We start from the raw sequence: 24,878 nt of genomic DNA, 5'->3' as shown, positions 1-24,878 counted from the left end.
CCCAAAACAATTGACCTAGAGTAGTCTGCATTCTCCTCCTCACAAGGCCGTTAGGATGAATCTGACTCTTGGTTTTCATCCATTGCCTGCATATAATCATGTGCAGAAGAACACCGTAGATCTCGTGGGATGGTAGGTCAAAGCACGAGAAAATGCATTTGTCTGAAAGTAAACAAATGGTAGCTTAGCTAACAAGAAAACCAATAGATTATTATTATTATTTTTTTTTGTGTTTTGTTTTTCGAGATTCCTCGAAGATTATGAGGAGCAAGATAAGGAAATACTGCTTCCGAATATATGAAGAAGATTGAGGCAAAAATATTTAATTTTCGAAGCTAAAGGCAATCAAGGAGAAAAGAAGAAACTAGTAAATTAGAAAGGAATGATATAATAGCAAATAGAGAGAGAGAGAGAGAGAGAGAGAGAGAGAGAGAGAGAGAGAGAGAGAGAGAGAGAGAGAGAGAGAGAAAAGGGGGGGGGGGGGGGGGGAAGTGTATAGGATTAGTTGAAGCCGGTTGTATTATAAATTTTCTAGAATAGGTTATTGAAGGGTGTGAAACCGTCATTGACACCACATCCGCTTCCTAGCCTCACTCAGCTTTCATTATACAGTGAGATAGGCAAAGCCGTCCATCCATGATTCCATTTCAGGACATATTACAAGTTTCCCTTTCAGGAGACAGTATACGTGGTTTGCATTCACTGCTGTTTCGGCTGCAGGATTTCAAAGAATGCTTGCCCTTGTCTATATGTGCATCCCACGGCCCGAGACATGGAGTTAGGGCCACCTAAGAGGCACTATCGGCCACCTAAGAGGCACTATCGGCCAGTATCACCTCATCTTGGTCAATATTTTTCCTCCCTTCTCTCTTCTTCCCTTTCTTTGGTTAAGTTTGATATGCTAAACCCATGTTTGCTCAAGGACAACAGACGGCGATAAAGAAGCAGCCTCATCATAAAATCCTCAAATGATCTTATGCAAGATGGAACAAATATAAATGTTGTCAAAAGGCTCTGTAAAACTGAACACTGGTGGTAGCAACAGATTAAATCACATAAGCTAGAAGGTACATTGATCCATCTGCAGGGGGTTTAACGATTGACTGGTCTCAACAACCAATAGAAGACAATAGGAGCACCAAACTGTTACGTATACATCAATTCATACAAGCAATATTCCGCTTGGACACTCATTGCTCAAGCGGTAGCCCCCAGGTAAGTATGTTATTCTGTCTCAACTCTGCAGGGCTTCAACTGATGGTCAATGACCATATACATGTGGGATCATCAACCAGAATCTCCTAGAAGCATGCGTCAGGAAAATAAGGATATGGCTAACATTACCACCTCAAGGCATTATCCACCTTTAGTTTGATAATGACTAAAAATCAAGAACGTGATAGCACGCCTTTTGAACTGCAGATTCAAATACAAGACGTACTTAGGGTGAGTTCGCATGTCATAACTTATTCAAGTGTTCTAGCTTCCAAAGAACTAACGCACAGCCACATGCACAGAGTGAAATAATATGAGAAAGTGGCCCTTATAATATCAAACTAAGCATCATCATGCTGCATAATTGGCAGTAAACATGACCGTAGAAATATGAGATTAGTAAGAAAAAAGAAAATGACTCAAGTTCCCCACTATTCTGAAGGAGTTACCGCGACAAAATATTAAAAAAATTCTTTTTAAGTAAAAGAAAAAGAACCTCCTAAAATGGATACCGTGGAGTAAAACTTGCAAAAGCTCAGAAAGTAAATTAAAAAAAAAAAAATCATCTTTCAGAAATAATCTTGATGTGGTTTTGATAGGAAATTATATTTGGAAGACAAAATTCAAATATAAGAATAGATGAGTATGTGGGGAGTGTGGTAAAGATAACTCGTGCAACATAGACCGGGCCTGCTTCCCATTCATTCTTTTATAAGGATGCTCTTTGGCTGGTCAATAAGGCGTATTGCTTTCGCTTCTATAATAGAGGCGCTGTAATGGGCCCTTGGCTAACGTATAACAACCTTGGTCTAGGGAATAATAGTCGAAGATGTGATGAACCAAGTAAATAATGCTAAAGCAAGTAACATGCTATAACATCAATAAATAAAATATATATTAAAGAATGCAAATAAAAGAAGGGGTAAACTGTATATTCTACAATCAAACTAGTTGTCACGATTACAACGAAGTTTAAGGACCTATTTGGGAACACAACTGTTCTAAAATGTTCTCAGACTACTTTACTACTATTTACAAACTATTCACTACCATTGATAAACTATTTCAATACTATTCATAGATCATCTGAGATACTCATAGGGGATGTTTGGTAATGTTTTTCATCTCATCTCATCTTCTTTCCAAATATCACTCAAATACAAACACTTTTAAACTAATCGTTTTTTTTGATAGGTAAATAATCGTTTTAAACACTTTTAAACTAATCGTTATAATTTTTTTAAACTAATCATTGAAACTTTCCCAAACTTAAAAATAAAATAAAAAAACAATTAAACTTTTTCAAATACCAAAACAAATATAAAATTAAAACAATTCTGTTTTAACAATATTTTAACTTTATCATATTTTTATTCAACTTTTTCTCTCTCATTTTCTAAAACCCCATAAAAAATCATGACTCAAACTAATTTATTACTATTCATAAACAATTTCACTACTATTCACAGATTTCTTATCTCATCTCATTCCCCAATCATCCCCTTAGTATCCAAACGGAGCCAAAATCAAACCTTATAAAAATTGTAGGATTTAGAGACGTATTGAACCTAGTAGATGCTCCTAGGTTCAAATATCAATGACAATGATAAGTTTAATAGAAAGGGAAAATAACAAACCTAGGAATTGTCCCACGGCGACGTGGGTCATATTCTGTTGCTTGCCGAAGAGCTCTTGCAAAAGCTTTGAAGGTTGCTTCAATTATATGGTGAGAATTTCTTCCAGAAAGCTGTTGTCAACCACAATCAAAATGCTGTTAAAAAACTTAAATGGGAGTGAAAAGCTGAATACAATTACTGCTGACTTTCCATTACTTGTTTTCTCTTTTTGTCAATTTTTTTTTTTTTTTCAATGGAGCTCTACATACTTCCCTTTGCACTAGGGCTTTGCCCTTTCCGATTCTTTCAATTCTATTGTTTGCTTATCATGAAAAAGAGAAATGTTTTCAGTTCATTACAAACAGAAATCATGGGCATAATTACTAATAATTAGAAATATAAGAATAGGATGGAAGCGCATGGTAATGCTCAAAATAACATTAAACATCCATTCGCATAAAAGAATTGAGTATATAGAGTTCATCAAGTACAAAGTGCATGAACCTTCACTCCGGTAAACTTCTTTTTTTTTTTTTTTCAAAGAATCTAAAGATTGAGAATAGTTAGACGAGTTCTCTGATAATGTTAAGAAGCTTCAAGTATTATTACCTGGCGGATGTGAAGTGTCATGCCAGAAGTATTAACCAGAGACTGGAAAAAATGCTCCACCAACTACAAGTAAGAGTTCCAAACAATTCATTTCCTCCAGTGACAAGTTCAGGAAGAAAACTAAAACAATAAACACAGATACTAGACTCCATAAAATTGAATGAAGAGTACATTTTAAACTCTCAGAATACCAACATTTTATCAATTTGCACCTTAAACTGCCAAAATTTTCAATTTGCACCTCAAAGTACCACTTTTTAACAATTTGTCAAGAAGTGGTAGTTAGGGGAGTGAAGTGATGATTTTGTTAGTTTGAGGTATAAATTGAAAAAATGGTAGTAGTATGGGGGGTGCAAAATTCACTTTCATGTAAAATTACAGAAAACTCCATAGGTGCACAAACTTTCACATTTTGTCAATGTCTCAGCAGGGGTAGTTCTAACACTGCCCCCGAGATGAATGGTAAATGGAGACATCTAAAGTGTGTGGAAGTAAACAAGAACAACACCTACCTGAGTGTCATATGTTCCGACTCTCTGAGTAGGTATTTGCAGATCATAACTTAAATGCGGTCGTCCAGATAAATCCTGAACAAACAAGTTCCTATCATTAAGGAGTTATTTCAAACATCAAGAGGACTTGAATATAAGCATATAAATTCAAGTCCTCAGCTTTCAGGCTCTCACATATAAATTCACCTAACACGTAAAATAAGATAAGCATCAGAAAGCTGAGTCCTAAAGACAATCTTCTACCACTTGATTTGTTGTATTGATCTACACTAATATCATTTTTTTGTAAGAGATCAACACTAATACCTCAAAAAGAAGACTAACTGTACATAACACTTTCAAAGTCGCTTTGTCCTCAAACTACACAATTCTTTAGTGGATAATTAAAGACCCAACAACCACAATGTCCTAATTCAGTTTTGTCAAAATTTTACAGTATATGATATTAGTTGGCGATGCAAGCCAATTTCCAATATGTGCAAAAAAAAGGGCTAATCTTAACGTCAGTATATTTTTCAACAGTTAGTTTGTGTGGACAGTCAAGTTGAACCTACCAGCACAACGTGTATTAGTGCTTCATCAAGAGGGGCAGAGAAGTCACCAAACCGATTTATTCCTTTCCTATCACCAAGTGCCTGCAAAAAAGCCTGCCGACCAACCAGAACTAACTTGTTACATCTCATACCCAGTAATACCAACAGGATGATCCAAAAATGAAGCTATTGAAGCAAAAAGCTTTGGATGTCTGACTTGGTCCATCATGTCAAATACAATATTCTCAAGTAATGTACATAAGTAAAACTATTTCAAAAACATTTTTTTTTTTTTTTTTCCTGTAAGTAAAATCTAATTCAAAGACATATGAGACTAGATGTATAACTGGATAAATAAACTAAATTATGGAAACAACTAAAATTATTTGAATACCAAAAATTTTTTTTTGATAAGATTTTATTGATGGTAAAAGGCATAGCCCAAGCACACAGGGAGACCATCAAAGAAATTTTTTATCTTCATAGGCTATAATAAAAAAAAAATGGACTGCCTCAATTTCAGTAACATACAGACAAACCAAAAGTCATAACCAAACAATTGCTGTAATGTTTTTCTTTTCAATAACGTATAAAAAAAATGTTTTTCTTTTCAATACCGTTCCAATGGCAAGAGCAACATCTTCATTTGTATGATGATCGTCAATGTGGATGTCCCCAGTAGCCTTCACATGCACATCTAATAGCCCATGCGAAGCAAGTTGCTAACATGAAACAAATAAATATAATCATCAAACTTTTCCTATAAGAGAGATAAAGAGTCTGCCCAAATAGAGTAGTAATTCTTTAAAAGTGTGTTTTCCAAACCATTCCAGCATAATGAGCTGGAAGTGGAGTGCGAAGAAATATCTATATCGAAAAATATTTTATCTTTGCTGGGAAATCATAATGCCAAGTAGAATTCGCTTTTGCTCTTTCCTTAACCCACCAAAAAAGCATTTTCTAAAGCTAAACTAGCAACATCCAAAGAAAAAAAGCCAGCACCGTTCGTAAAATACTGAAATTGGAAACCACAACTGAGTGCAACTAAACCAAGATTGAAGAAAAAAAAAAAAGAAATCAGTAAAATCAAAGCAATTTTTAAAGCTCAAATCACTAACATCCAACATGTGATCCAGGAAGGGAATCCCAGTATTGTTCTCAGCAATCCCTGAACCATCCAAATTTATTTTCACAAACACATTGGTCTCCTTCGTGACCCTTTTGACCTCCCCAATCCGAGCGTTTATCGTCGAGACATTCTCTTCGAGCGATGCAGGACAGGAAATAACTCTGTGCGGGTCCTCAGACATTCTCAGGAGCAGGCCGTGATTTAGTGAGAAAATTGGGCGTTGAGCAAAAGACGTGAGAGTTGAAGCGAGGGGTCTCTGAGAAATCCTCACCTTAGATTTTAGCAGAGGAGAAGAGGTGGGATAGTACACAAGACGAGGAGATGCGGCCAGCTCCATGTTCATAGAAAAGAGTAGCTCCCCGAGTGATTGATATGCTGCGGTTGCACAAGGCAAAACTCAGTCGACCAAAAACGCACCGTTTGTTTGTTTAGAATAAGGGTAGGGGTAGTAGGGCTGCCTAATTTTTCCGTTTATCTTAGCAAAGAGATCAATTATTGCTTATTATTTAAATTGAGGATTAAGGTCCATTTGAAAATTAAGTTAAAATGAAATGAGTTGAGATGATTTATGAATAATAATGAGGTTGTTGAGTTGAGATGCTATGATATGAGATAATTTTTGAAAATTTTACGTAGTTGGATTTAGAAGTGAGATTGGACGGTTTTAATATTTTAAAGATTTGATAGATGTGAATCTCACCACTCATTATATAGTATTTGTAATTATTTTGTTTTATTTATAAATAATTAATAGTAATTAATAAATTACCTATCCAAAATTTCATTTTTATAATATATTTCATAATAATATTATAAGATGATAATATTTTTATTTAAAATTTATTTAATTAAAATATTATAAACAATACTGTAACGGAGGCATGCCGTGATGTTGGGAAAGAGGTGGAGTGAGGGGAAGGTGTTCCGAAAGAAAAACTGAAGAAGCCAAAGACGATGACATGGTTTTCTACGGTGCTCAAAAAAGTTGATCCCGTTTTCTCCAAGTTTCTAACAAAGCACAAATGCGTTGAAAGTACTTCGTCATTATGTGAAACACAATTTGAAACCATCTCACCAATCTTAAAATGAAAGTTTGGATACAAAAGTAACTCTCTGTACAATCATAGTTGTTTCATTTCACCTCTATATCCAAATCGTACCTAAATAATAGTTTTCCTAATTTTATGGTCATATTGTAAAAATGAATAATAGTTTAGAGAAAATAAAACATAATTTCTCATCAATTTCTTTAATGGCTATGCGAATAACGAGTGGGTCTAGGCAATATAACGAGTGGATACTAGGTATGTCCACTTATTTTCAAAAGAAGTATACAAGACTTGCAATCTTAGCTTTATTGGACTTATGTATCTTAAAGCTATATTTAACATTATTTTTTTATTTTCCAAAGTTGCTGCCCATTGCAAATCAGAATCACTAGTTGCTAATTTAGAAATCATAATCTACATGGGCGTACACATTGTGAAGCAATCCGAACCTCTGATTACAATTAGCAATGCACCTCATAAAGATATTATGCTCAGGAAAAATTATATTCTCAAATCAGCATGTTAAACATATCTAGTATATTACATAAGTAATATATATTTTGATTTGAATGATAAATTTTAAAATTTAAATCTTACAAATCAAATCTCACTATTTAAGTTATGTAGATATTGTGCTCTATACACCAACTTAATAATATAATAACTCTATGCTCGGTGCCATTCGGAAAATGAATGTGAAGTTTCTATTTACTTAAAGTCTCGTATATAAGTTTGAGATAATTAGGCCATTCATCAGTGTATCAAGAGCAGATAGATCCAACTCGAAGAGCTCAGAGGAAAAGGCAATCATACAAAAGAGATACCATTAACGTCCAATGAATCTAAAGATCTCAAGAATGTTAAACGCTGTGCAGGATATCCTCATTCTCATTTAAGTGCCTGGAAAAAAAAATTCATATTAGCAGAGCCCGTCTTCATTTCAGATCACGATCCTAGCCCCAACTTGAACATATACAACATGTTGGCTTGCAACTTGGGAACTCGAGGCTTTCATCTTGGGAACTCAGTCTTTCGAAGCACCATCAAGAGCATCATGTCTTGTTGCTCACAAGGTAGCAGATCAAAATTTATCCGGGCAAGATAATTGTGGCTGACCTATATTAGGAACATGGTGCCAGCACTAGAAACAAAGGTGCCAATAACCACGAAGAACTACTTGAACATCATCCATAACAACCATGTCATGTGACGATAAGTAGCAAAACTCTGCTGTATATTTGGAGTGAGAAACTCCACACTTCTATGGCAGCAGAGTCAGGTATATACACCGTGAAGCAGTATGAGTACTTTTCGATGATGTGCTCAGAGCATTTCAAAACGCCACCTCAAACCTCCAAGGATCCTCCTTGAACTGGCAACACCACCATCGACTTTGTGAGCACAAAATCAAATCGCTTGCATCAAAAGGCAACGCCCAAACTTTCTGAGAGAACTTAATCTTGAGATGCACAGAAGTTAGTCTGGAACCTTATAGATGACACTCGTTAACAAGTCTTCCCATTGAGTGCGTCAGTAAAACAATTGTCATCAGATGCATGCAATCAGCTTTTTCGGAGTCCTGCAACTAAAATAGTTTAGTCAGATTTAACTTGCAAGGAACTCTCAGCAGGATCGGTTTGACTAGAATCAGAGACATCTAGATTTTCATTGATCTCCTTGGTGGTGTTCTCTGCAGAAATTTCCGCTAAAGATGGAACAGGGTCAAGACAGTCAATGTTAATGTTTACTTCACGGGCTTTATCCATATCATTCTCTTTCCAAGATTGGCCATCATCTACGACAGGACAACCCATTGCCAGTTTATTTCCCTGCTCAAGTGCATCATGAATCATATCGGAGCGGTACATAAACTTCTTGCCAGATGCAGATTGAGCTAGCTTGTCCTCCAAATAAGAATTGAAACATGTAGTCAGCTGAACTGAAACAGGAATATTAACTTCATATGAAGCATCTAAAGAACTAGAATCTGCAGCTCCAAAATCATCATTAACCTCATTGGTACATGGCAAACCAGTATCATCACACCCATGTGGATCATGCGCAGCAGTGAAATCCATACCAGATTTATTGTCAGGGGCTGTAACTTCATCAGTTAATTCATTAGAACAATGACTAGCACCGTCAAACCTATGAGGATCAGCATGCAAATCGGATTTATTATCTGTAACTGCACCTTCCTCAGTTATCTCATTAGCACAGCACAAACCAGCTTCGTCACACCCATGAGGATCATGCCCAGCACTGTTACACCCACGAGAATCATGCCCCACTGGAGAATCCATATCAGATTTACTTTCCACCTCAGACTTTGTAGAAAGCTCGTTTTTGCACAACTTTTGCTTTGCACCTGTTGGAAAGAATCAAATACAAACTTAAACAGCAGGCCATTAATATAAAGTTAAAGGAAACAAACACCACAGCTAATACTTGTTTTGCAGGCCACATTCCCTTCAATGATCTCTTGCTCCAGTAGCAGCTTCTGTAACATATCTGTACCCGGGAAGACCAACATATTCATCGATATCATTTCTTGCTTGAGTGATTCCTCGAGAGGAGTGAAACCAAAAACCACAGTCCATGTATGCATGAGTTCAGCAATAGCAGGAATAATAAGTTTCTCAACCTTGAGAGAGCAGAGAGCCTTCAAATGGGGAGAAACAGGATGAAGTCAGTAGCATATACGAAAGCAAGCAAGTAGAAAGGAAACAAATATACAATCTTTTCAATCTCTTTTCCATGTTTGAGAAATCACCCAGGACATTGTTCTCGTAACTTACTGATTCAATAGCAGCAAAAAGCCGACGGCACATCCCTTGACGCCTATATACATGCCGAGTTCCAATAAAGGGCATCTCTGCTAACTTGGTCCCATGGAACCTAACCAGGCAGTAGACACTGTGAGGGTAAGAATCACAATCCACACACCCAAGCAGGAATCATATAAATCTCAAGAACAGCCAAACAGAAACACCTCCCTCACACCAGAACTTAACCAGACAGTAAAAAGAGAATGGTAAGAATTTAATTGCATGCTAATCTACACATGCACACATACAAAAAACTTGAGACACCATTGACAGGAGCTTATACTTCATAGGGGACGTTGGATAATTAATATGAGAATTCTGCTCAAGAAGCACATAATATAACGTTATTCCAATTATTGAATAGAGCACCATTCCAACATTTAAACCACTGACCCAGGAAAGCTTCACTCTGACGAACACAAAAGAATAGTAACGAGCTTGAACCTACTATCTCAGCTAAGCAGGAGAACAAGATATATGAAGAAAATATCTGTTGAACAAAGCTATTAGTTACTGTGTAATAGAAACATATTAGTGACCATAGAAGTTTATGGCACAGCACCTGATAGATGCTGCAGAAATTATTTCATCACCCCTCTCCAAAATAGCAGTGTAGAAGCCACTATAGTTTAGCCGATTGAAGTTTGATCTGAAATATAAAATGGGAAACATAATTAACATCAGATGAGTGGGACAACATATATTTCGCAAAGAATATATTATAGCTGGGGAGTATTATAAGTAACATGGTTTAATAGCTTAAATACTCCAGAAAAGTGATCAGCAGTGACACACAGATACACACAAAGAAACATTTACCTAGAAACTATGGTACATATGTATATCAAGGAGGTTGGGTGTTTGAAACCGGTTACCCATCAAAACATCTCAGCAAAGGATACAAAAATGCAAGTCAACACAAGAAACAAGAGTGGACCATAAAATCTCGATCGCTTGCAAGTGAACCAGCATGCTAACACAAACTTTACACCATGAACCTCAACAAAGCATCGCTTCACACTTGGAATTTTTCATACGGTCATACCATTGTTTCCCATCAAATTGAACATTTGGTTACAAAAAACTGGCTAGCAATGCAGCCTTACCTGGTTTCAAAACAATGTAACTTTAATTTAAGAGCTCATAAGCTTTGGGTAGGCCCAATGTAAGGGTATTTCCTTATAAAGCAAGATTTGTTATTCACCCCAGGCTACACCAACAAAATAATTATAGTAAATCTTCCATGCTAAATGAGTAATGACACTGCATATCCAATTAATTAATGTCAAATTTAAGTTTTTGTCTTTACATAGCATGGTCCTTCCTCTCTCCACTAGCCTGGATTGAGTACGCTTTGGATGCTAAATAAAGCATGATCAGATCCAAGCTTCATAACTGACTAGACAGTGAGCATATTAGAAGTTTATTCTACTTTGTGCAGTGCCCGTTCTATGTTCTTTTCTGGAGCTGATATGTACCACTGTTTTCAGTTTGTGGGAATGTAACACCCCAATGGAAGACCCAAATTACATTGCTTATACTCCAAAAGGATTAGTCAATGATACAATTGGAGCCTCATTGGAACCTTATAAAGAGCAAGAACTTTTTTTTCCCAAGCAATGTGGGATCCCATACACCAACTACCCTAATCCTTATCATGTAGGGTATCACAATCAATCCCCCTTAAATTCCCGACGTCCTCGTCGGCCCAATCCGTCATTGGTGACACAGCTCAAGTCCCACATTTCTGATTGGAATATGCTTTAATACTATTTGTAACACCCTAATGGAAGACCCAACCACATGGCCTATACTCCAAAATGACTAGTCAATGATATAATTGGAGCTCCATTGGAACCTTATAAAGATCAAGAACTTCTCATTCCCAAGTAATGTGGGATCTCATTCACCACCTACCCTTATCCTTGTGATTCATCGTAGATATATGGTTAACTCAAACCAATATTTATAGAAAATACAGTTTTTTGTTTTCATAAGCCATGTTTCCAAATCTTCAATTAGAGAAGTTCAGATTTCCAACACTGTGTATCCAAATCAAATGTGTCTCACCGTTCTAACCAAATGTTAATTATTTACCATTCTAATTAGTAATATAACAGGTCAAATTTTTGTTATACAAAGTTTGAGGACTATATGCAGATGGGATGAAATACAAAAAGGTAAAAAGGTCAAATGATGAATGTATATTTCAAACGGAAATAAAAAGATTAAAAAAAAAACCATTATATAAAATTAAGTAAATCAAGCATCATTAAAAAATAAATAAAGAAACCAATTCCAGCAAGCCTAGAAATAATGAATGCTATTTCAGCGAAAGCTGAAAGCCTTATAACAGAAAATCCATAGTCAAAGTTGGTAGCATTCGTTAAGATCAAATACGTCAATCACAGAGTCTCTCATGCGTAAGCCCAAACCATCACATATTCCTATTGATAAATAGTGAAGATTCAATATGGGAGGAAATGGTACTGAGATTGAAGGGCTGAACCACTAGGGGTTGGCTCAAGTGGTAAAGGCCTTGGTATCAGTGGTATGCTCCCTCTAGGTCTAAGATTTGAATCCTCGGGTGCAAACAATTCCTAGGGGCCATTAGACTGGAGGATATTTCCTTTGAACTACCCAAGGTGCACTTGTAGTAAACTCCTTGCCGAGGGCTTGTGTACCCTTATAATTAGTCGGGAAGCTATTCTCGGGTACCTGGTGCCAAGGAGAGAGAGAGAGAGAGAGAGAGAGAGAGAGAGAGAGAGAGAGAGAGAGAGAGAGAGAGAGAGAGAGAGAGAGAGAGAGAGAGAGAGAAGGGCTAAACCATCCATATCAGGAATATAGGCTAATGCACTCTTTTTCCTACACATATAATTCATTCTCTTGGTCAAGGCAATTTGCTTTAGATAAGGTACAAAATTTAGCACTTACCCACTGTTATAAAGAACATTATGCATTAAATTAATCCCACTCCTCCTGTCCACAATTGGCAAGAAGCATTCATCCATAACAGTTTGTGCAACAGCCAGCTTAGAATTGCATTCCACCCGTTGAGGAAGCCCTCGAAGAGATGTATCTGAGTCTTTGTCCGTTCTATGAATAAGAGACCATGAAAAGCCTCCTTCCATCTCATGTCTGACACCACGATACTTCTGCAAATGCTCAAAGAGCTGTAGAAGCAACACGGATATAATTCAAGAAAGTGCCTTTGGAAATGTCAGATGAGAAATTTACAAACTGATGTGAGATTGAGAACCATACCCACAACTAACAAGGCATATAACATACACCAAAAACAACTGATCTATCTATGCAATATCAAAAGAAGAATTTCTAGTCACTGGGAAGTTAGAAGGAAAAAATACACAAAAAACATGCAAACAAGATGTCATTATATATTTTTTGATCAGTAAACATAATTTTATTGATAATAGGGATAGGCAATAGCCCAATTACACGGGATATATACAAGAGCATCATCTTAGTAGATATCATTCCATATAAAACCTCCCAAATACTTATATAAATATATATATATATATATATATAAAACCTCCCAAATAATGCAAGTATTATGCCATAACTTCCCCTTATATTTATTATATTCCATTGTGAACTTCAAAGGGTAAAGCCATATGACATCAGATTACATTAATCTAGAATACACACTAAGGTTTGTACTCAAAATCTGCAGAAGGTCCATTAGAAAAGCAAATATAAAAGAAAAGCACTCACATATTATATAACATCACACAGAGTTTTATCACTGAAAGTATGCAGGTGTTATCATGTGATTGACACTCATTACTAACTCTAAATTTTGGATGGGCAAGAAAAACACTAAAAACAAAAACTATTCTGACAAGCCTTGATATTATAAAATATTTGGTTATAAACTACTGAAGTATTGAATTGTGATGTTCTATCTCCAACTCATTATGTACCAAGTCACCTCAAGGTGCTACGCACAAGTAATTAAACATAGCGGATACTTATAAAACTATTTGCATATTTTGAGATAATTAAACACAGGAAGCCTAAATAAAGATACCTCTTTACATTTTTGCTCACAAAAAGAAGAGGCTAAACTAGCAGAATCAACATGAATAGCATCCATCTCCAGCATGCATGATTTATGATCTACAAAAAATTTCAACCAAAATATTGTCAGTGCAATAATAAAACAAGAGAAAAGTATATAACCCACTGAATGAACTTCAAAACAAAGGAAGGAAAGTTTTATTACATTTTTTCTCACACACACTGCATTTGAGGAGAGTGCAGGCATCTCCTTGAGCACCACTCCCACTAACAACCCCACAAAATTTGCATGTGCAATTTGGACAGTGCCAATCGCCAGGTGGAAGCATCTGTAACAAGAAAGATATGAATGCCTTATGTACTAGAGACATATATGACCAAATGCACCATTGCCCAAACATTTAATTAATTGTGTATATATCTTCAGGGAAAAGCAGCAAAAGTGCCCCTCAAGTTTTAATAATGAAAGATGAGGCAACATTTCGCCTCCCTTCCGCGTACTCCCTACATCACAAAACCTACAACCACCACAAACTAAATCTAACTTCACCAAACAGCATTCCCTGGACCAACACAACGCATGACAAGGACACCATATCATAATTCAATGCCTTTTGTGCACAGGTTCCCACAAGTCTCAACCCTGAAAAGATATTCCAAAAGTCTCCGTAGACTCTCCTTCCACACTAGACCCCAGTTTAATAATATCACTTCAAAAAGTCTCAGATCACCAACAAAAGAACAGCACAGGAAATCCAAAACAAACTCAAAAAAGAAATATAATACAAGAAGGATCATGTAAGGAACCATATAGGGCATGCAACTGGAGTGAATTGAAGTACACATACCCGTATATCCAAGCAACTCAGATGAAATGTTGATGGACACCCATCACAACAGATCAAATCCCCACCATCTCCACAGATGCCACAAGTGTCATCGTTTGGATCATCTCCATCTGTGTCTATAGAGTGAAAATCAATGTGTTCAGAATCTTCTTGTCTATTCCATGCATCTATCTGGCACTGCAAAAGAGAAACCCCAGAGTCCAGATATATGTGTTGAAATGGCTGGCGCAATTTGCTCCCTGCATGAATCTCAAACTTTGAAACTGTGAGGATTTTACTACAGCAACCACAGTGAATGCCATCTCGTGTAATCCAACCCTCCAACATTACTCGAGTCCGCCGGCGGTTCATATACTGCACCTTTTGGCTTAATCCCACAGTTCCAGAGTCAATCAGCCACGAAAGCAGTGTCCGTTTTCCATTATATGGAACAAAACCATCAGCTTCTGAGCTTTGCGCCTTGTTAGAACTACGAACCAACAAGGTACATCTGCCAAGTTTTCTACTTTTTCTTGCATGTGGCATACGAGGGTTGGATCCAGAGGATGGTTTTTCAATGCCATCACGCATATATTTAGCATTCTGACCTTTTGATTTTGAGTTGACACTGGCAGAACCATTTTCAGTCATTCTATTCTTCAATGATTTACCACCCTGCTTTATGAAGGAGCTTAGTTTCTCTTCATGACTAATACTGTCCATGCTCTCCACATCACGCTTGGTACTTGCAAATCTTTTCTCAGCAGCTTCTGTTGCATTGTCACTGTCACTGCAATCTCTCTGCTTCTTTTTCATTTCTTTCTCAATTTTCTTTCGAGTTTTCCTAGTTAATTGGCTAAGTATCTCATCTGATATGGGAGAAAATGAAGAACAGTCCTCGCTGGGTTTAGCCTCACCATCCACATCTTTCAATTGCTTTTGATATGCATCATAGGCCTTGATGATTGACCAGTATGCTGTTCCCGAGGGGTTAATGTACACAGCATCTAGATAGTCTCTGTTCCTCCTAGGCCTGTAATCTATTGTCCAGCCAGCACTCAGAAGCATCTCTCTAATCCGTTCACGCAGCTTTTGCTTCTCTGTGCCACTACCACGCCTAGCTTTTCCTTCTTTGATTATAGCCTGTGGGAGGTTCTCACATGGAGGAGTCTTTTCCTCTTCACATCTTATCCTCTTTCTAGAACTATTAGCTTCCACATTCTTCGATCTTAGCTTCAATGATGGAGAAATCTTTTCTTCTTCACTTATTATCCTTGTTTTAGAACTATTAGCTTCCACATTTTTCAATCTTAGCTTCAATGATGCATCACTGTTCTCTGAATCCCATTCGCCATCCTTACTATTCTTACTTGATAACGATTTCTGCAAAGCCATTTGACTTTTATCTGGACGGAAAACTAAACCTGGTTTCTCAAGTTTTTTCTCTGTGTATGATGATGAATGAATCACTGCATTCCTCTTAGCAATCTCTTCAATCCTTGAAGCCTTTCTACTTTCCTCAGCAATGTGGTGATCAAGATCTTCCAATGGCCCACCAAACCTCTTCTTCTTGTTTACCATCACCTTCAAAACGCCATTTTTGCCCTGAACTCTAATGGGTTTATCTGAATGGCCCACTAATTTTTCTCTTAAAAGCGAGAGGTGTAGCTGAGTTCCATCCCTATTCATCTTAACCCTAGTATTATCAACACTATCTCCTAAATCCAAGCCACTTGCCGGGTCACAATATAAATTCTTTCTCTTGTAAACACCATCTGTACTCAACCCAGTTTCATATTCCCTATCAATTCCACTCCGGGCCATGTCCATTGACGCCAAAAACCTTCTTCCCCCAACTTTGATTCCACTGTCATTGAAACGCTTCCTCCGCATTCTTTCTCCACCAAATCCATCATACTCATCAAACTCAAATATGTCCAAGTTACCTCTCTCACTTTTGCTCTCATCAAAACCATTCCTACCAGTCATACCCTCTTCATAATGTCTTATATGGTCCCACCTATCCCTCTTTCTACCAATTTCACTCTCATCTACAATATCCTTTTCAAAAGCAGATAATCCGCTACAGACCCTTATAGTTTCAGGGCCAACCCTTCTTCGAGGGACTGGAAAAAGCTCATCGCTCGAGCCCGAATCGCTCAAAACCAAACTCAACCTCTTCTTCTGCTTCTTCGACTCGAAAACCTTTCGAGAACCAGCAGGACCAACCTCACCCACTCCATCAACACTCTTCTTTCTAACAATTAAACAACCTGATGAGCTCCTATTCTTCACCACAAGCCCTGAAGGACGATCGGATCTCAGTCCCTCTTCCATCTACATCCAATACACAAAATAAAGGTTCTAAATCCAAAAATCTACCTTCAAATTGATACCAAGTAAATCAATTGAAACCCTAGTTCTCTCTCAAACCAAATCAGTCAGATCTGAAGAAAAAGAATCCGAATGCTGATAATCCGTTTGGCGACAATCAAAATCTCACCCTCAGATAAAAGAAAAGATTCAGGAGAACTTACATCTTTTCGGAAGGAATCTTAGTACCTTCACCGGAAATTCACCGTTGGGTATGTCCGATCGGTAAAGCCACTCTCCGGTGAAAGAAGGCAGAGAGATGAAGGTTTGGATTGTTATGGCAGTCGAAGAAACCAAAACCTTGATTATTATTTATTTTTCCATATTTTCCCATCCTGGCCTTCACGTTTTTAATGTCTATGTATCCCTGTACATACATATACACACTTTCCTTTCCTCTGTTTTCCCTCCAAATCTGGGAATTCGAGGAGCAGCAGAACTGTTAATTAACGGCCTTGATCATTCCACGTCGGAGGGTCATATGAATCGCTGGCTTGGACGGTAACGTGGCAAGATCGTAGCGGGCTTCAACGAGGTAGGTATCTGTTTTAACAGCTCGGCCGTACCGCGACTCATTGATTCTTCCATTTAAAGGAGGAATATACCATGCACGAGCGAAGAGAGCGCGTGGAGCTAAGGTTAGGATCAGATAATCGTATCTACTATCTATCTCCCATGGATTTACTGGGCTTGCTCCCCGTCTAAGCTCAACTTCTCTTTGGGCCTACCCACTCTTTCGGTAAAAACTTGGCGTTTTTTTTTTTTTTTTTTTTTTCTCCAAAATATTATATTATAGAAAAAATCTATTATGCCGTCTAAGATTTATTGCTCTAGTTGACCACTTGAATTTTTTTTAACATAATGATTAAGTAATTAATTTTAAGTATATTGGTATATTTTTTATTTTTTAAAAATATTTAAATATATTAAAAAGTAAAAAAAAAAACAAAATTTAAAATATAAAAACGGTAATAATGAGCAGTGCTATTCAGGCGACAGAGTAGCACCGCTCTTATACTATATCCTATTGAAAATTTTTATTTATCATCTCTTACATTATATATTAATACGTGATTTATCATTTTTATTATTCTATTTAAACACGTATATATTAATATGTAAATATCTATATTTGAATAAAAATAATAAATAACACATAGTGTATGGTATTGATACTACCATTACTATATAATAATTATATTATATCCCATGCTTACTTGTATTTTAGATACTACCATTCAATTTTTGTTAGATTTTTATTTTAAAAAATAATAATATTAGTTAATAGACATGTGACTTTTTATTTTTAATACCATTTTGAGTTAAACAGATCAAATTTTGTAGTCCACTTTTAAGAGAACGGTGGGATCGACTATTATTTTAGGTATAATTTAGATAGTGAGATGAGATAGTTTTAAATAAAATTTAAAAATTAAATAAAATATTGTTAAAATATTATTTTTTAATATTATTATTATTTTGAGATTTAAAAAAGTTGAATTGTTTATTATATTTTGTGTGAAAAATTGATAAAGTTGTAATAATGAAATGAGATAAGATGAGATGGGTTGAAAGTGTTTGTCAATCCAAATAGGCCTATTGGTGTGATCTTATTTCTCAGATGCCGTTTAGATAGTGAGTTAAGATGAGATAAGTTAAGATGAAAATTAAAAGTTAAATAAAATATTATTAAAATATTATTTTTAATATTATTATTGTTTTGAGATTTGAAAAAGTTAAATTGTTTATAATATTTTGTGTGAAAATTTAAAAAAATTATAATGATAATATGAGATGAAATAAAATATTTTCACTATCTAAATATGACCTCAAACTTTTTATCATCGTTATTTGTTACCTAAATGAGAACGGAAAAGGTAGGGGAATATCCGAATATATAATTTGCTTGTTTAGAGAGATGTTATTCATAAAAATTTTACTTGTTATTTTGTAATATTTTCTTATATATTGGCAAACAAATGAAATTTGTTAAAGTCTCTTAATTAAGCATTTAAAATTGTCCTAGAAATCCACCTTAAGTAGTATACTTAATATTGTAGAATCTACGTACTTCGTGTAGAGGTTTTTCTTCACTTTGAGATCTTGAATATATAGGTATGGAATCTGAGTTCACGATTTCATCCACTCCAATTTGCCATCACAAGCAATACAAAATAATGTGCAATATTGCATAGCCAATGACTACACTCAGCCACTCATACAAGGGAATGTATAAAGAGATCAAGGAGTGAGAGAGTACATAAATATTTGAGAATTGTTTCAGTTATAAAGAGGTTTTATAAAAATAAATTTATAAATTAACATGGTTTGATATGGTATATTAGATTATAAAGTCACTTATATTATAAAATAGATTTAACGAATCATATAAAAATAAACTAATTTGTGAATTTATTTTTATAAGATCTTTTTATAACTATAAAACCTCTAAAAACATTTTACATGTAATTTTATGTTCTAATTTCTAAAGTCTAATCAGGCGATTAAGAATTTGTATGCTGCATATAAATTAAAACTCACGAGTTGTCATGGGCAGGCCCAAGATTTGTTGGTACAAATTTTATACGTACGCAGGAAGATGATAAATTTATATTGACGTTTGTTCTTCTTCCCACCTCCTCATGTACTATCTGCATAGTATGGTTTAAAAGGTTAGTTTATTTTTTGCTAGATGTGATTATAACTTTGGTTTTCCTTTTCATTTCTCACGGGTTTTTTTATATCATAGTTACAAAAGCTTAATATTTCTAGAGGGGCCTTAGGCATCATTGCAACCTTCATTGGATTAGTGTATTATAGGGGTGAAAACCGACATATCGGTTTCGGTTTTGGACAAAAACCGAAACCGCACCGATGAGTGAAAATATTGAAAATCTCGACCAAAACCGGCCGGAGAATGGGAGGAAACCGTCGTCCTCGGTCTCGGCATAACTCCGGTCGGTTCGTCGGCGTCGTCGATTGTTGAGGGAGAGAGAGCGAGAGACGGCGATGAAGCCGCGGTGATTGAGATTTTTGAGAGAGAGAGAGAGAGAGAGAAAGCGAGAGAGACTGAGAGAGAGGAGGGGGGCGACGGAGCTGGCCTTGCGTGTGCCTTGAGAGAGAGAGAAAGCGAGAGAGAGAGAGGAGGGGGGCGGCGGCCGGTCTGATGGATGTGTTAAAGAAGTTGAAGAAGAGAAACGGGGAAGAAGAGAAAGGGGACGGGCGCTGTGTTAACCCTAGGGTTAAACGGCACCGTTCCTTTTATTATTTTTTTCAACTACTGAGTCATAAAACGACGCCGTTTCACTTAAGTTTAAGTTAAACGGCGCCGTTCCATAAGTGATGTTTTTAATGCACAGGCTTTAAACGGCGCCGTTCCACTTAAATGAGTGAAACGGCGCCGTTTAGATAAGTAATATTTAAAAAAAATATATAAATAATATAGTCGGCCGGTTCAGCGGTTTTTCCCTGGGCGAACCGCAAACCGAACCGGCCGACGTCGGTTTGGCTTAAATCCTACTGCCGGCCGACCGGTTCTCTGACGGTTTCGGCCGGTTCCGTGCGGCGGCTGCCGGTCTGATCGGTTCCGGCCGGTTTGTCGGTTTTCTGTACAGCCCTAGTGTATTAGCTACCCTTCGGCGTTGATCCTTATGTAACGAATGCTCTTTGTATATAGTTAGTTATCTCTGTTTGCTCATTTAACTTACTACTTTCTTCCTCTCTTACTCTCCCCATCCTACTCCTCCTCTTTTTGTCTTATATTCCTATACTCCTCCCCTTCTCTTCCTCTCCTACTGCTAATCCTCCTCTCTTTCTGCGCTCCCCATCCTATTTGTCCTACTCATCTATTCCTCATTGTCATCGTCTTCCTCTTTTCGTCCTCGTTCATGTGATGAATACTTTTTGTATATAGGTGATATTTTTATACTCACCTTTTTTTTTTTTGGTATTAAATGCTATATACAGTTTTGTGTGCTGTCTAACTTCACAGTTCACCCTACTTTATGGCGTTTCATATCTATGCTGGATGTAGGAAGGGCAAAAAAATTGTCCTTGATAGTTAATTATCTCTATCTTCAAGTTAAACTCTTCTTCCTTTAAGTAAGGTGAATAACTTGATTGACGATTACACATTTATTTTTGTAATTTAGTTGTCTAGTTTATGATTATTCTTATAGTATTTTTTATATTTATGTTATTGTTAATTTCTCACCTTCCTCTTCGTCCTACTCATTTCTTCCTCATTGTCTCCATCTTCGTCTTCTCGTATTCGTTCACGTCCTCTTCTCTTCCTCTAACTTTTTTTCTAGATGTACTATCTTTATAATATATTTTTAGAGATCACTTCGTTCACATTTGTTTTTGTATAAAATGTTATTTAGATCTTTGTATGATATCTAACATTTGAGACCTTTTTTATGAAATTTTATTTGTTGCACTTACGTGGCATTTCATATCTAAGTTGGATGTATGAATGGCAATATAGTGTCCTAGATAGTTAGTTATCTCTCTCTTCTAGTTGAACCCATTTCTTTTTTAAGGTAAGGTGAATAACTTGATTGCCGATTACGTATTTATTTTTTAATTTAATTGTATTACTTATGGTTATCCTTACAGTATTTTTTATATTCTTGTTATTGTTAATTTCTCCTACTCTTATCCTTCTACCTACTCTCTTACTTTCCTTGTCTACTCTTGCTCTCTTCCTCCTAAATTCCTCTCCTTCTCCATCCTCTCTTCATCTCATGTATTCATTGTCTTACTCATCCTCTCTTCCTACTCTCACCATCCTCTTCTTCCTATTCCTCTTTTCCTCACCATCTTCGTAGTCCTCTTCTTTTCCTCATCCACTTTTATTATTATTATTATTATTATTTTCTTGATCTTCTATCTTTATAATGTATATTTAGATATCACTTTCTTTTTGGTCAGATGTTTTTAGAATTTTGATATTCATTTTTCAATACTCTCAGGTTTTTAATATAATAGCTACCAAAGCTTGAGATTTGTAGAGGATGTCTTATGCATTTCTACAACCTCGATTGGATTGGTGTGTTGGATAGCCTTCGGTCTTGATCTTTATATGACGAATGCTTTTCGTATATATGTGATATTTTTATACTCACATTTTTTTAGTATAAATTGCTATTTAGAACTTTGTATGCACTCTAACATTTGAGACTCATTTTTATGAATATTTATTTGCAACACTTCACCCTTCTATATGGCATTTCATATCTCTGCTAGATGTATGAAGGGCAAAAAAATTGTCCACCTTAGTTAGTTATCTCTCTCTTCTAATTGAACTAACTTCTTTCTTTAGATAAAGTGAATAACTTGATTACCGACTTCGCATTTATGTTTTAATTTAGTTGTCTCATTTATGATTATTATTATAGTATTTTTTAGATTATTCCTATTGTTAATTTCTCTTACTCTTCTCTTTCTCCCTCCTCTATTACTCTCATTTTCCTACTCCTCATCTTTTTCTCCTATATTCATCTTCTCCTCATTGCTCATCTTACCTCCCCTCTTACTGCTCTCATTGTCCTCATCGTCGTACTCCTCTCTTCTTCACTGTTTTTCTCTTCCTCTTCTTGTCCTCATCTCATCATCTTCTCTTTCTTCTCCACCTTTTTCTAAATATACTATCTTTATATTATGTGTTTAGAAAACACTTTGTTTTTTGTCAAATGTGATTAGAATTTTGGTAATCTTTTTTCAATTCTATCATGCTTTTAATATAATAACAGATTTGTAGAGGTGACATTGCGCATCCATGCAACCCTCAATTGGATTGTTGTACTGGCTAGTCTTCGACTTTGATCCTTATGCGACGAATGACCTCTTTTTATGGGTGATATTTTTATACTCACTTTTTTTTTTTTTTTTTTGTAGAAAATGTTATTTACAACTTTGTATGCTCTCTAACATTTAAGACTTTTTTGGATGAAATTTTATTTGCAGTACTTCCCCTCTTATGTGATGTTTTATATCTATATTGGATGTATGAAGGGCAAAAAAATTGTTCTGGATAGTTAGTTTTCTCTCTTATGTGATTATGCATTTATTTTTATATTCTTTTTATTTTAAATTTTTCATACTCTTTTCCTTCTCCGTTCTATATTCCTTTCGTCGTCCTACTCCTCTTATTTTCTTCCTATATTCCTCCTATCCTCCCTCCTCTCTTCCTCTCCTCAATCTACTCTCATCCTCTCTTCCTGCTCTCACCATCCTCTTCTCTTCCTCACCATCCTTGCCACCTTTATTATATTACTGTGTTGGCTACTCTTTGGCCTTGATCCCTATATGACGAATGCTCTCTGTATATAGCTTATATTTTTATACTCACATTTTTTATGTATAAAATGCTATTTAAAACTTTGTATGATTTCAAACATTTGAGACTTTTTATATGAAATTTTATTTGCAGTTGTTATGTGGCGATTACGCATTTATTTTTTAATTTAGTTGTCTTGTTTATGGTTATTTCTATAATTTTTTTTATATTCTCGTTATTATTAATTTCTCATACTCTTCTCCATCTCGGTCCTATCTTCCTCTCGTCATCTTACCACTCTTTTCCTCCTATATTCCTCTCCTTCTCCCTCCTCTCTTTCTCTCCTCGCCTACTCCTCACTTTCTCACCTTCTTCATCTTCATCTTTGTCTTCTAATCCTCGTTCAAGTCCTCTTCCATTCCTTCACCTTTTTCTAGATGTCCTATTTTTAGAGATTACTTTATTTTAGTTAGATGTGATTAGAATTTTAATAGAGTAGCAACCGAAGCTTGAGAGGCCTTATGCATCCCTGCAATCACGATTGGATTGGTGTATTAGCTAGCTTTTGGCCTTGATCCTTATACGATGAACACTCTCTGTATATTAGTGATATTCTTGTACTCAATAATTTTTTTTTTTTTTTGGTATAAAATGCTATTTATTACTTTGTATGATCTCTGACATTTGAGACTTTTTTTATGAAATTTTATTTGTAGCATTTACGTGGCGTTTCATATCTATGCTGGATGTATGAGGGGCACTATATTGTCCTGGGTAGTTCATTATCTCTCTTTTTTAGTTGAACTTACTTATTTTTTATGTAAGATGGATAACTTGATTGCTTATTATGGATTTATTTTTTAATTTAGTTGTCTGGTTTATGGTTATTCCTATAGTATTTTTTATATTCTTGTTATTGATAATTTCTCATACTCTTTTCCTTCTCCCCCATCTCTTCCTCTCCTCGTCCTACTCCTCCTCTCTTGCTCCTCTCACCATCCTCTTCTTGCTACTCCTATCTTCCTCACTGTCCTATACTTGCTACTCCTCTCTTCCTTAGCATCCCTACCACCTCGATTGGATTGTTGTGTTAGCTAACTTTCGGCCTTGATCCTTATGTGACGAACACTCCCTCTATATATGTGATATTTTTATACTTACATTTGTTTTTGTATAAAATGCTGTTTAGAACTTTGTATGATCTCTAACATTTGAGACTTTTTTGTTTATTTGCAGCACTTGTGTGGCGTTTTATATCTATGCTGGATATATGAAGGGCAATATATTGTCCTAGATAGTTAGTTATATCTATCTTCTAGTTGAACTCACTTTTTTTATTTTCAGATAAGATTAATAACTTGATTGGCGATTATGCATTTATTTTTTAATTTAGTTGTCTCGTTTATGGTTATTTCTATAGTATATTTTATATTCTTGTTATATTGTTAAATTCTCCTACTATTTTCCTTCTCACTCCTCTCTTCCTCTTCTCATCTTATAAGAATATAAGAGACTAATCTAGAAGGAAAAGTGGAGGAGTTGGACGAGGAGAGGAAGAGAAAAGGGAGAACGAAAAGAGTAGGAGAAATTAACAATAACAAGAATATAAAAAATATTATAAGAATAACCATGAACGAGACAATTAAATTAAAAAATAAATCCGTAATCGATAATCAAGTTATTCACCTTACTAGAAGAAAGAAGTGAGTTTAAGTAGAAGAGAGAGATAACCAACTATCTAAGACTAGTTTTTTGCCCTTCATATATCTAGCATATATGTAAAACACCACGTAGGAGAGTGAAGTGTTGCAAATAAAATTTCTTACAAAATAAGTCTCAAATGCTAGAAAGCATACAATGCTC

General features: G+C 35.7%; 2 protein-coding genes across 4 annotated transcripts; both read right to left on the bottom strand.

The window, feature by feature from the left end:
• Positions 1-953: 953 nt before the first annotated feature.
• Positions 954-6,041, bottom strand: LOC122300559 (imidazoleglycerol-phosphate dehydratase, chloroplastic-like). Of its 2 annotated transcripts, none has more exons than XM_043111308.1 (7): positions 5,886-6,041; positions 5,103-5,207; positions 4,507-4,599; positions 3,953-4,027; positions 3,441-3,503; positions 2,853-2,962; positions 954-1,416 (listed from the first exon to the last, which is right to left on the bottom strand). In XM_043111308.1, the coding sequence occupies exons 1-7, from the start codon at positions 5,955-5,957 to the stop codon at positions 1,389-1,391; spliced, it is 546 nt and encodes a 181-aa protein (XP_042967242.1). In that variant the 5' UTR covers positions 5,958-6,041; the 3' UTR covers positions 954-1,388. The 2 variants fall into 2 exon arrangements, with proteins under 2 accessions (XP_042967242.1, XP_042967241.1); XM_043111307.1 differs by having other exon boundaries at positions 5,604-6,028.
• Positions 6,042-7,344: 1,303 nt separating this feature from the next.
• Positions 7,345-17,129, bottom strand: LOC122300558 (increased DNA methylation 1-like). Of its 2 annotated transcripts, XM_043111305.1 has the most exons (9): positions 16,900-17,121; positions 14,384-16,699; positions 13,741-13,864; positions 13,546-13,634; positions 12,426-12,664; positions 10,054-10,140; positions 9,462-9,561; positions 9,112-9,325; positions 7,345-9,031 (listed from the first exon to the last, which is right to left on the bottom strand). In XM_043111305.1, the coding sequence occupies exons 2-9, from the start codon at positions 16,697-16,699 to the stop codon at positions 8,259-8,261; spliced, it is 3,942 nt and encodes a 1,313-aa protein (XP_042967239.1). In that variant the 5' UTR covers positions 16,900-17,121; the 3' UTR covers positions 7,345-8,258. The 2 variants fall into 2 exon arrangements, with proteins under 2 accessions (XP_042967239.1, XP_042967240.1); XM_043111306.1 differs by having other exon boundaries at positions 8,887-9,055; positions 14,384-17,129.
• Between the last annotated feature and the right edge of the window lie 7,749 nt (positions 17,130-24,878).

This window comes from Carya illinoinensis, chromosome 2, assembly GCF_018687715.1.
Source record: "Carya illinoinensis cultivar Pawnee chromosome 2, C.illinoinensisPawnee_v1, whole genome shotgun sequence".
In the NCBI taxonomy this organism is placed as follows: domain Eukaryota; kingdom Viridiplantae; phylum Streptophyta; class Magnoliopsida; order Fagales; family Juglandaceae; genus Carya; species Carya illinoinensis.
This window is presented reverse-complemented; position numbering and strand designations above follow the sequence as displayed.

Coding starts and splice junctions, on each gene's coding strand:
- LOC122300558 (XM_043111305.1), bottom strand. CDS start 16,699: ATGGAAGAGGGACTGAGATCCGATCGTCCTTCAGGGCTTGTGGTGAAG. Junction 10,141..12,425: donor AATGTTCTTTATAACAGTGG/GTAAGTGCTAAA, acceptor TTTATATTTCAG/ATCAAACTTCAATCGGCTAA. Junction 9,562..10,053: donor ATTTCTGCAGCATCTATCAG/GTGCTGTGCCAT, acceptor CTGCCTGGTTAG/GTTCCATGGGACCAAGTTAG.
- LOC122300559 (XM_043111307.1), bottom strand. CDS start 5,957: ATGAACATGGAGCTGGCCGCATCTCCTCGTCTTGTGTACTATCCCACC. Junction 5,208..5,603: donor TCCTGGATCACATGTTGGAT/GTTAGTGATTTG, acceptor GTTTCATGTTAG/CAACTTGCTTCGCATGGGCT. Junction 3,504..3,952: donor TCGGAACATATGACACTCAG/GTAGGTGTTGTT, acceptor TCTTACTTGTAG/TTGGTGGAGCATTTTTTCCA.